The sequence below is a fragment of the Seriola lalandi genome, unplaced genomic scaffold (assembly GCF_002814215.2).
Source record: "Seriola lalandi dorsalis isolate HSWRI2012SDOR001 ecotype SW California unplaced genomic scaffold, Sedor1 jcf7180002053690, whole genome shotgun sequence".
In the NCBI taxonomy this organism is placed as follows: Eukaryota; Metazoa; Chordata; class Actinopteri; order Carangiformes; family Carangidae; genus Seriola; species Seriola lalandi.
The window spans coordinates 32,808-45,483 of record NW_019524243.1 but is presented as its reverse complement, the minus strand read 5'-3'; the positions used below and the strand labels follow the sequence as shown (position 1 = coordinate 45,483).

The following is a 12,676-nucleotide window of genomic DNA, read 5'->3' as shown; positions in this document are numbered from 1 at the left end:
AGTAAACTGCACTTGCATGTTTTTTTCTTTCCTGTGTTTTCATGAAAAAATAACATTTTAAGATTTGAACACGAGACCGAATGGCTTATCGGGATGGACATTTTTTGCAGTGAATGAACAGAGGGGGACTCTAACCAATGGAGAGAAAGAGAGGGCTTGGCTATAACCTTAGCCTCCCATTTTCTCTCTCTCCCTATCCCCCCCCTCTCCTCCTCTCCTCCTCCTCTATGCAGGGCTCTGGCCAGTCAGTCGCCTTTGATTATCAGTCTCCAGCAGCCCCTCTCTTGGCTCCTTGACATGAGCACCATATAAGGCGCAGCGATCTCCATAGAAACGTGTCAGTTTCAATAGTAGTGTCAAAGTTCACTATATACAGACATTCGCGCAGATCCCCCGTTTCGGAAACATTGCTCTGCTGGTCCTCCCGTTTAAGCGCATTCATTTTTGGGTCTCTCCTTCTTCTTGCATATTCTATTAGTTGTTGGTGTTTTTCCTCTTCTTTTTTTATCTTTTCTCTTCGTATCTCCATTCCTCCTGCTGGAGAGAGGTGAAACTATACATGGGCACTTCATTCGGCGACGCGGTTTTCTTTCGCTGCTGGGCGAGATGATGAGGTTTATTTAAGAATATAGATGTAAAAATCCAGCTCTTCAGTTTTTCCTCCCCTCCTATACGGCGAAGACGGGAGTGTAAAGGAGCAAGGGGAAGAAAAGAGAAAGGAATTTATCTCCGCAGCACTTTGGATCGCGTGTCTTTCCAGCAAAAGGTTTTTTTACTCGTTCCAGCGTCCATGTGAATCGCTCCTGCCTTTCCTTTGTGGCTATTTTATATCAAACTGCAATTTGTTACGTCTGGACTCGGGTTTTCCTACAAGATTAGGGATTCCTGAATGGCTGACTGCAATTTACCTTGGAACTGGCCTCCCGATACTTGCATATCCTGATCGGGTGCCTATTCAATCGCCCTCCTGTATTTTGAATGTATTGATCGCGTTGTACTCCCCTTCTTACCCCATATGAGATTGCGTGCTCCGATTTGACTTTGCACTGCCCCGTCTTTTGAGATCTATTTTTTTCTCCTCTACGCTTCATAAACACCGGCGATCATTTCGCTTTATAGCACTTTCCGGGGCCGAGATATGGCAATGGTAGTTAGCGTCTGGCGAGATCCGCAGGAAGACGTGGCCGGAGGACCTCCGAGCGGCCCCAACCCAGCAGCGCAGCCGGCGAGGGAGCAGCAGCAGGCGGCGTCGGCGGCGCCGCACACTCCGCAGACCCCCAGCCAGCCGGGACCCCCGTCCACACCGGGGACCGCCGGGGACAAGGGGAGTCAAAATTCTGGACAGAGTCAGCAGCATATTGAATGTGTGGTTTGCGGAGACAAATCGAGCGGCAAACACTATGGCCAGTTCACCTGCGAGGGATGCAAAAGTTTCTTCAAGAGGAGTGTACGGAGGAACTTAACATACTCATGTCGTGCCAATAGGAACTGTCCCATTGACCAGCACCACCGAAATCAGTGCCAATACTGCCGGCTGAAGAAGTGTTTAAAAGTGGGAATGCGGCGGGAAGGTGAATATATATATTTTAAAGCCCTCTCATGAATACGCATCCTAGTAACAGACGAACAGGGCTGCCATGTTGCATTAAGGTCACAGGCTATATGGCTGGGCATACTGCAGTCTCCATCCATGTTTTTTGAGGGATGTTTGCATGAATGATTAGTCCTTCTGCCTATGTAAGAGAAGGGTAAAAGGCCAGTGCAGCCACAGCAGCTCTGCTGGTGAATGCAGGTCGCCTGAACAAAGCGGCTCGTCTAGCTGACCCTTTTATTTTGTTTTTCCTGCAGTCTAAACTCCTACTATTACCAAGCAAAGGCATTAAGCCCAAACAGGCCCGTTTTACGTATAGGTTTTTAGAGCAGAAGAGGGGTTGTGTGTATGTGTGTGTGTGTCTGTATGTCTGCCTGTATGTGTGTGTGAGTGTGTGTGTGTGTGTGTACGTGTGTGAGTGCAGTGTGTACAGCGTGCAGGGCTAATAGTCTCTTCCATAAGTATGTGCAGCTAACTAATTTATAATTGTACAGTGGGGTTTGTTCGCTGTGTGTGAATGTAAAATGAACACACTACAAACCCACGGTTCTCTCCAGCTCCCTGTGCTGACTAGACAGCTCAGGCTCTCTGAATAATGCCGCTGAAGTTGTTCATGGCTAATTGTTTTGCCTGCTGCATTACAGGCCGTATAACTTTCCTCCCTATGTCAAGTGTTTAATTCCAATTTATGCAAACATCCCTCATTTAAAATCTACTATTTGTGGTTCACACCACGAGCCCACGTATAATGTACACTGAGTTCCATTAATATTTTATTTTTAATATTAAACAATAGCTGAATTGCTTTAATTCCCAGCTGACCTTTTGGTGTGGGTAAAATGTAAAAAATGGGAATGCATTTAACAGTAATTATCAGTCATATTTGTAATATGTTTGGCCACAATTAATAATTATTGAAATAAACAAAAAGCCACATAAATGCAATGCTAAAGTAATATAAGTAGGGTATTGCGTCCAATATGCAATTACGCCTTGAAATATTCATAATAGTAAACTAGGTAAATGTACTTTTGGAGAGCAGAAAATGTGTGTGTTTTCTGTGTAAAAGTGACTGCATTTTCATTTTGCCCACAGCCCATGTAGCCTGCATCCTTAAATACAAATGCAATCAGTGTGAAGCTTGAGGGACACAGCACATCTGTATTGATGAGATGTTCATGTTGTCGATAGAATAATCTGTAATATTATAGTCTTAGAAACTGCACACGCTGGTCAGTGTGTTCTGAAAAGCGTGCTGAATTTTGATTTCTGAGCGTGCCGTTTTACTGAGAAGGAGCAGACTAGCTGTAGCTTGCTTGACTGTTGCACTACTCATGAACAATGTTTATCAGTCCTGGATGCACATTTCCTCTTTTTCTCTTTCTTTTTGTCAGCGGTTCAGCGAGGACGAATGCCTCCAACCCAGCCGAACCCAGGCCAGTACGCGCTGACGAACGGGGACCCTCTGAATGGCCATTGCTATCTGTCCGGATACATCTCGTTATTGCTCCGGGCCGAGCCTTACCCGACGTCCCGGTACGGGAGCCAGTGCATGCAGCCCAACAATATCATGGGCATCGAGAACATCTGCGAGCTGGCGGCTCGTTTGCTCTTCAGCGCCGTGGAGTGGGCGAGAAACATCCCTTTCTTTCCCGACCTGCAGATCACCGACCAGGTGTCCCTTCTCAGGCTGACGTGGAGCGAGTTGTTTGTGCTTAACGCGGCCCAGTGCTCCATGCCTCTGCATGTGGCCCCTCTGCTCGCCGCGGCGGGCCTCCACGCCTCCCCGATGTCCGCGGACCGCGTCGTGGCTTTCATGGATCACATCCGGATCTTCCAGGAGCAAGTGGAGAAGCTTAAGACCCTGCACGTAGACTCGGCAGAGTACAGCTGCCTCAAGGCCATCGTGCTTTTTACATCAGGTGGGTGTCCAACATGTCACATAGGAACATGTCTATAATCAAATGAGGCCTAGTTACAGTTATGTTACTGGGAGCGAGGCTCGCGGGGCGAAGCACTGTGGCATCAAGGATATGGCTGTCAAGTGAAGGCTGGTCACAAATCTGAGTTTACGAGATGTTTGTGTTGCCGATGGAATAGCTATTTTGTCAACAGCTTGCTACATATCCTCTTACATGCATTCCCATGTCAGTTGTAGCCGCAGCATAAGACGTGTAAACAAATCCAGATTGAGTGAGCGCATCAAGTTTTTAAATGTAACACCCAGTTCAGTGCTTTTTAAACAGGAGACAACTGACAGTCTCATATATGTAAATATTTTATAATTGTTGAGTTAAACTTTTTTTGAACACGTCTGAGCCGAGACCGAGATTGTAGGTTCGCGTCCATAAATTTTGGAACAGGTGTCAAATAATTGAGCGTAAAGATGAAATAGTCTATCACTGGGTGATATATGACAGCTGATGCATTTATGAGTGTTGGTGCGTGCTTTCATCCTTGTTTTGCGTGCACAAACACATGTCTTGGGGGGGGCAGGAAATAATCCTTAGCAGACTGAGATCAAAAAAGCTGATGGAAGTTGACTCACATGTCAGTGCATCGCTTCTGTAGGACACAGAGCAACACTGCTGTATAGATTGTTTGTAGATTAATTTTAGCTGACCTTTTAATTTCCTTACTTATTGAGGATACGTTCTCTTGTCGCACACGCTTTGGAAAGTCATCAGCAGTAATTTTCAAAAGTAACCTACATTGTTGATAGCTTAATTGATGGCTGACTGGGGCAAGGTCCTAAAGGTCCTCATTTACTGTCGGTGCGTAATTTAGATGCTATTTTGGAGCTGCTTGTGTACACTTGGTGCCATTAGGCCTGTTATGTCAAGGGAGTCTGGTGATGATGGGAAGGAAAAGGAAAGTCTAAATTCACTTAACTTTGAGGCCCCAAACTACTTCTGAACTTATCTCAAAGTTTTGACCTCATTGTCTCATATTTGGCCCGTTACAAAATTCTGTAACATGGTTGTACATAATCTATAATTGGGCACGTTTATGATAAAATATTCAGTTTTACTGTGCTTTTCAGATTTGGATTTATATTTAAATAATTTCCACTTTCAATATCCCTAGAAAGCGTCTTAACTCCATTTTATTTTGAGAGTGGTCACACTTGTCTTCTAGCATATTTCAGTAATTATTGTTTATTATTTACTTATCGTCACAGGAATCTACAACTGCATATGTACACTATCCTTACAGCTTTTATATTATATTATATTATATTATGTTATATTATATTAGTTTATATTATATTATATTATGTTATATTATGTTATATTATAGAAAAATTCTCCTACACCATATTAAAATGTGACACTGTGTGTATAAGTGATAATAAGCTGTATGTAATCAGGATCTAAATTATCTAAACTAAGTTAGAGTGCTCACCAAACTTGTAAATAGGAACTCAGAGATTGTATTCCTTCCACTAAACCACCTTCAACATTCAATTTTCCTTTTTTTTTTTGACGAATACGACATTAACACACAGGATTTCCAACAGTTAGAGGGCTTTCTGTTTTTTTATACCTACATATATATTTATTTATATATTTAGTTTCAGGGGCCATAATAACTACTTTCAGTTATGGGGTTTGGCAACTAGGTTAATTTAGCACGCCAAATTTTGAATGCATACTGAAGGGTAAATATATGTTTTAACGCACATAAATACGTATTTTGTCTCAATTATCATATTCAAGTAATGTGACATCCTGTTAGATTCACTTTGTTCACTATTAGTCTGCTCATTCTGTAATATTATCTTGTGACTGACCATATTTTCCTATTGCACGGCGTTTCAGTAATTCATCCCAGATTACCCAGAGAAACTTCGTACACACATTAACATCCTCCATGTTTTCTAACAGATCATTTAGTTGGGTTGATAGGCTACAACTGGTGCTGGCTATAACAAGTCACGTGGCACTTTGCCAAGACCAGCGTGGATTTGTTTGCCTTTAATAACACCAGACACGTCAGTATTTGATGCATAAATAACGGTGGCCAGGCAAAACTATTTCACCACAGTTCAGGATCACTGTCTGACATGAACTCCTCATCCACATGTGCACAGTGCAGTGTATGTGCATTTGCTAACCTACCACAGAAATAGTCGTTTGAGAATCTGGAAGCTATCTGCTCCCATGTCCCAGTCTATTGAGGTAGTGGGGTGCAGGGTTGCAGGCAGGCCTTATGGAGAACTATGGGGTGTCTTTGACCAGCTTTCTCTTGACACATACATTCAACTGCAGCCTATTCCCCGCAATGCTTTGAACTCCCTATATCGCTGCCTTTCGACATTCATACCAAGTATTATAATTTAAAAAAAAAAAAAAAATCCAATTTTAATTAATTTCAACCTTATTGATTGCTGTAGGTTTTAAAAGGGACACTCAGCGTTAATCCACGGGGATTTGCATACGTGGGGCACTGACCGGCCGGACTAAGGTCGCAGTAAATCACCCCGAGATCTCAGCGTTGCCCCCGGGTTCATAAGGTTATTGTGTCTGGCCATAGTGAATTATAGCAGTGAGAAATCACGAAGAGGCTTAAAAGCCTCTGTCCGGTCTTTAATGTAGTAGTGCTTGAAAACTAAAGCAGTATTCCTTGTGTAGTTTCCACAAACACACAGCTCAATACAGAATGTTTTAAGGACAGCCTAGACTCCATGTGGGACCATATACGTCAGCGGTTATGCTGCTCGCGTTTACAGCAGTTTATAAGCAGTAGGCTAGAACACGCATGCTTGCTTGGGCTGTGTGAAAAACAGTGCCTCTTTATAACAGACTTAAACGTCGTAAGACACTAACAAGCCATATATGCTTTTGTCTATACTGAAGCGTGGCTGCACACGGCTGCATAACCCACCAGTGAGCACCAAAACACACGCCTCGCCTGCGTTCTTGCTGCACAGGCTCATTTTCTGACATTTTATGTCGCTTCTGCGTGACTATTGACTTCACCTCCTCTAATAAATTTGATTGCTTCCAGCGGCCTGTCCTATAGGCTCCATCGAAAAACAGGCCAAGAGTGGTCTATGGAGAGAAGAGCAGCGAAATGACTTAACAGCTTATTGCAGAGTAATTAGGTCACATTACATCCAGTGTAATTTCAGATTCATCAGTGCCGTTTATGTTTCCTTATACTTGAATCCCCAGAGTCCAGACATCAAGAGCAGCGGCCTTTAGGCCTATAGCCTACCTTTCGCCTTTGCTCCATTGCCCCATCAGTTCCTCCTCATACACGCTCACAACCACCGTTTTCTCCACATTTAGCTGCACATTCTTGTTGATTGTTGTAAGAGCAGGCAGAGATATCCTCCACTGTGCTGTGTGCATCCACTACTCCAGCAGCAAGCCCCTTGTTTATTCTGTATGACAGTCCCACTCGCTCAGTGTGATGTAGCATGTTTGGGCAGTGTGTTTGTTCATTCCACTTTGTCAATAACACGTAAAGGCTGATGTTGAATGATAACCAGAGCGCTTCTGCAGGACGTAAATTGGGAATGGCAAAGTGTGCACTTGCCAGAGCTAAGCCCACGTGAGGCAAAAAAAAAAAAAAAAAAAAAGACCATGTGGTTTTGTGTTCATATTTTGCACAGAAATTAGAAGCCAATTCGCCAGGCATGTATTTTGAGTGCCATACATTTAAAAAATAATTGTAATGAAAAAGTAACGTGTGTATTTAATATCACGGTTTCTCTTGAGCTCTCTGTGCTTCTCTAAGTTTGCTGACCTGAGAGGCTGATATATTTTTAAAATATAATTTCAATAATATATTTTAAGTCTACATGTATTCTTACACTTGATCCTCGACATGTCTAAGTTTAACGACAAAATAATATCAGCTTCAGGTACTTTTTCCACAGCATGCTGCACCTTGTGGTTTGAGAGAAGTGACGAGCCTAACCACAGTGTTTTTGGTGTGTGTGCTTCTCAGACGCTTGCGGCCTGTCGGACGCTGCTCACATCGAGAGCCTACAGGAGAAATCCCAGTGCGCCCTGGAGGAGTACGTGAGGAGCCAGTACCCGAACCAGCCCAGCCGCTTTGGGAAGCTCCTGCTGCGGCTGCCCTCTCTGCGCACCGTCTCCTCGTCGGTAATCGAGCAGCTGTTCTTCGTCCGCTTGGTAGGTAAAACTCCTATTGAAACCCTCATCAGGGATATGCTATTATCCGGGAGCAGCTTCAACTGGCCTTACATGTCCATCCAATGATCCTTATAAGAAAGTGGAAAAAAGAGAGGAAAAAAAGGACCAAAATTCAGCACCCCTCACCCCATCCTCCTTCAAGAAGACTATATATAGGACCTTTTCTGAGAAACTTGGAAGACATTACTTTTTTTCTGTCTTCTGGGACTGTGATGGAATACATTATGTACAGAAAAATATTGGAACTGGACTTTACACCTGTGTAAATCCACCCTCATCTTCAAGAACAATACTCTTCATTTTGTAAAATACTAGTCTTTATTTTCCTTTTTTGTAAAAAATACAAATAAAATGAAAAACATCATATGCGCAGTAAGAAAAAAAGAATCAAGACTTAGCGGGAAAATAATGTTTCCAAGCAATTATAAGAATTGTCCTGTGTCTATGTACCTCTCTGTTTTGTATTTTTTCTGGTTCTAAACCAGGGTTTCTGTGATTCTATACTAATAATTTTTTGATATAACCTTTTGCTTCTTATAATGAGTGCGATATATGTTGTCGAAGCTATGTTCTCCAAGAATTAAAATTGAAGTGAGAATTTAAAAACAGAAAAATAAAGAAATTTAGACAAATAAGAAACAGTCTAATCGCTATGACAATATCACCACTGATGGTTGAACTTTTTTCCCAATTGATACGATGGACCTGCAACAGCAGCAAACTGACCTCCAGGACATTTTTACTGAGAGGACGTCTGGGGCGCCTTTTCCCCGGGCCATGAATGCGCGTGGAGTCGATCATCAGTCAAAGAGGAGAGACATGAAAATCAAAAGCACTTTTAATATATCATTTCAAATACATTTTGTTTGTTTCGTCTTGAAAATTTTCATTGTTTCTTGAATTTTATTGGTTGTTGCCTTCAATTTGCTTACTCCATGATGCAGCTTTTTGCAGAAGGGTCGGTTGATGAAGTTGTGTGATGGTGACTGTACTATTAAAAAAAAAAAAAAAAAAAAAAAAAAGAAATAGGCAACGATGTCTCATTCTCAAGCATTTTCCTGGAAGCAAATGTCAAGATGCTCGGGCTTGTTTTGAACCATCTGAGGAAATGTCTTGTGTCTGTGCGCTCCTGGCTTCTATAAGAAACGCGCAAGTGCAGCCTACAGTTGTCTTACACTGAGACGTATAATTCTGAATACACTGTTTACCTCTATTACACCTATCAGTGACAACGGGGTGATACACGGGATTAAGAGTGGTATAATTACACAATGGTTGCATACCTTACATTTTAACAAACCCACTGACATAACTGGCAATGCGAGCACAAAGGAGGGGAGGCTAAACGTGAGGAACTACAGCAGTGAGCTCTCTGCCAGCCTGTGAGCGCATTAATGTTTAATATTTTTCCCAGACAGCAAGGGAAGCCTGCGCACCACACAGAGCCACCTCTATCCTACCTCCTGTGGCTTAATCAAGGTGATTCTCCACAAACCAAACAATACCCCCCCCCCCCGTTTCTTAAAAACTCTACCTTGATAGTGCATGCCTCAGTATTGATGTGGGCGTCGTTTTTTTTTTTTTTTGCAAAAGGGTTAGGCCCCGCTGCAAAGCTGCTGTGATATGCGTGATCAATCTGGAAAATGTATTTTACAGCATGTAAGCCAGTCGATAGGAACACCGAGTGTGATGCATTGTGTGGGAATAGAGAGGAGGGAGGGCGAGGGAGAGAGAGAGAGAGCGAGGGAGAAAGAGAGGTAAAGAGACTATGGAGGCAGTGCAAAGACAATTGAGAGGGGAAACGTGCTAGAAGGAAGGCAAGTGTGTGTCTGTGTGTGTGTGTGTGTGTGTGTGTGTGTGTGTGTGTGTGTGTGAGTGTGTGTGTGTGTGTGAGGAAGAGAGAGAGGGAGACAGAAAGAGATGTGGCCTTGGGTTTGCCTGATACATTCAGAGTGTAATGAGTACATCGATAAGTCCTCAATGTGTTAGATGGGTTACATAGAGTTTCTGTCCTTGCGTTGGTCTGTCTCTGTGTGTGCGTTCCTTCTTTTTTTTTTTTTTTTTTTTTGTCTCCAAATGAAACAGGAAGCCCAGTTATGGACCTGGATCTACCCTCACTGTCATTACTGCGTTACACTCACACCTAGACTGATCAAATGCGATAAACTGGAAGGCGTCATGAAGAAGAAAATGGGGGTTTCGGTGTGACAATCATTAAATTTGCCTGTTAGTCCTCCCTTCTTCATCATCAGACGTGTTGCGTGTGCGCCACATTGCCCACATCTTCATCTGCTGACTGGAAGTGATGAGGGACAGGAGGACAGGGGCAGAACTGCATGTAGCACGTTGCAATGCATGAATTTGATATGGCCATATTTGTCATCTGCCTTATCGGATTGGGGGAGGGGTATTTCTGCCAGTGGGTTATTTGTTTGTATTGCCTGTCTCGTTCAAAGGCTACAGTATTAAGGTATTCATTAGTTGGCGGTCATGCTGGAATGATGCTATAGGTTGTGCTTTAGCTTGTCCTCAGATGCTCTCTCATAAGAACGCATTTCTCATTCTCGTGATTAATGTCTGTTCGTGCATATTGTACCTGTTAACTCCCAGTCGACCTGTCTGCAGCACTGGGTGAGTTGTCAGACGCCTTGCTGTTGCTCAGGCTACTGCACAAACATAAACGTGATATTTCTTCAGGTTGGATCGTTGTTTCCTTATTGTGGAAATAATTCTGCCGCCGCAGCTGTAGGTCAGGTGAAAGTTGCAGAATAAATGAGCTGATGGGGCTTTTCCTGTCTGCTTTACACTAGAGGCAGAAAACGCTGAATTTAACCAAGCAAAATTAACAATAGACACACACGGAACCAACAACCTCTAAAACGCACAGATAATTACTGAAGCACAGGAATTATTTAACGGTTTTGTTTTTTTTTGTTGTTTTTTTACATAATCCAGAGGATCGTTTCCTGGACGGCGAGGAGGACTGCATGTGAGATTAAATGTTTGTTTTTCAAAGAGAATGAATATGGCATCACCATGGCCGTCACAACAGCCCAGGTCGTTTTTGTTTTGTGTAGATCTGGACTAAATTGTTTGCTGGGTTATTAAACGCAGCTTTCAGCTGGTTGTCTCCACATAATGTATTCTAAATCCCTCTAGAGTAACTATCTTTTATCCTCTTGCTGAGAGCATTCTGTTATACAATTGTTACACTACAGGCTATATAAAGCAATAGTTCAAAAACAGATGAAATGGTGGCATGTGTTCCTAATTAACGTTTCTGTACAGGCAATACAAGCAAAACACATGAGGACTCTAGGAAAAGTGTTATTTTCTATTTAGGCTGTGGACCATTTTTGACTCTCTCCACTTTTGACAGAAGCTCAAATTAGTACATTATGCAACACTTCAAATATTGAATTAATAAGCTTTAAATATCATCTCTATTTTTATTAATTCTAAACTAGAAATTTCTTCTCCTTTGTGGGGATGACAACATTATTAATACTCGCACTGAATTAAATAAAAGGAGAAGGTAAAAGTACAAAGTGCAGTAAGAGGGAAGTAAATGCACCGTCAGATTGGACTATAGCTGTGGTGGGTAAAGGAGATGGATATGTGGCACACTATAGGCCCCATTTGTGCCTCTGTAATTTCGGAAACTCCGGTTACCAAAGTGTTACTGCGAAATGAGTTAAATAACCATTTACCTTTGTCTGGTTTCATTCATCAAACCACAAGTGGAGGACTCCTAACACGGGGGGCTATTTGTTTGCTTTACACAAGCAGCTGGGTGCGATTTCACGTTTGAGATATCTGTCTGAAAGCGAAACATTTATTATCCTAAGTTGTCAGCGAACCTGTTCCTCCAAAACCCTCAATGCAAGCCAATGGTTTTTATGCAGCAGTGGAAATGTCCTATTGGCGTTACACGTCACTTCATTTCACTTATAGTAGCCTGGTTTTCCCGGTCACATTTGACAAATACTGTTGTTTGAGACAATAACAATTTCCAAATAGCGGCTCCGTGTATGAATGGGGGGCCCTCTGAAGTATGACACGGCTTATTTCTCATATTGTCTTGTGCGTAAAAATGATGACAACACAAGACAACAAGTGCTTCGCCGTGTCTGCCACACACCTCATCCGCACAAGCTTGCAAAAATGGCTGGGAACGGCACAGAGAGGACAAATGTCCTAAATTAAATGGATTCCCGCGAGATGTTTGCGTTATATCTCAGCAAACAGCCCGAGTTCCTTGTTGTATTGACTGTACACAGTCAATGAAGAGAGGCATATCTTATGATTACAGTGTGCTGTTCTGAGATCTGTCCGCGGACCTCATAGGCAACCTTTAAGCCATGGATCAAATCCAGCCCTGCGGGGTATAAAATATCCCTAGTTGTGAATGTAACATAAGGGGATGCCTCCCGGGGACGCCTCCCTACGCCCGTGTTCGCGTGCGTGCGTGCGTGTGTGCCTATGTGTGTGTCCGCACATGCAAGTTTGTCGTAACTGTGTGTAGGCAGTGGTAGGATTTTTATATATGTGTGAGGTCTTTCTGTATGTATGTGTGCGGGCGCGTTCTTTGCATGCCCGTGCGTAAAAGCGTGTATCTAGCAGCTTACGTACGAGTGTGTGCGCGCGCTACTGGCCGAGTGAGCGAGAGAGAGAGAGAGAGAGGTGGTTGTGAGAAAGCCCGGATCGCTGTGTAAGCGGATCCCTTTGTGTTGATTTAGGAAGACGTCTGCTGTATATAACGTTCAAGGCTGATAATATCATTGCCTGGCCAGATAAATAAAGCATTGGCCAAAACCATCGGGTCAGCTATCGATCCGCTTTTTCTCCCCGAGAGGAAGAGAGAGAGAGAGAGAGAGAGAGAGGAGAGGTGGGGTGGTGGGGGCGGTGGGGGTGAACA

General features: G+C 43.1%; 1 protein-coding gene across 1 annotated transcript; it reads left to right on the top strand.

Annotated features, from left to right (window-relative positions):
• The first annotated feature begins 259 nt into the window (after positions 1-259).
• Positions 260-8,641, top strand: nr2f1a (nuclear receptor subfamily 2, group F, member 1a). The gene is made up of 3 exons (XM_023401540.2): positions 260-1,571; positions 2,986-3,513; positions 7,550-8,641. Exons 1-3 carry the CDS (start codon positions 1,139-1,141, stop codon positions 7,822-7,824), a joined length of 1,236 nt encoding a protein of 411 aa, XP_023257308.1. The 5' UTR covers positions 260-1,138; the 3' UTR covers positions 7,825-8,641.
• Positions 8,642-12,676: the final 4,035 nt, after the last annotated feature.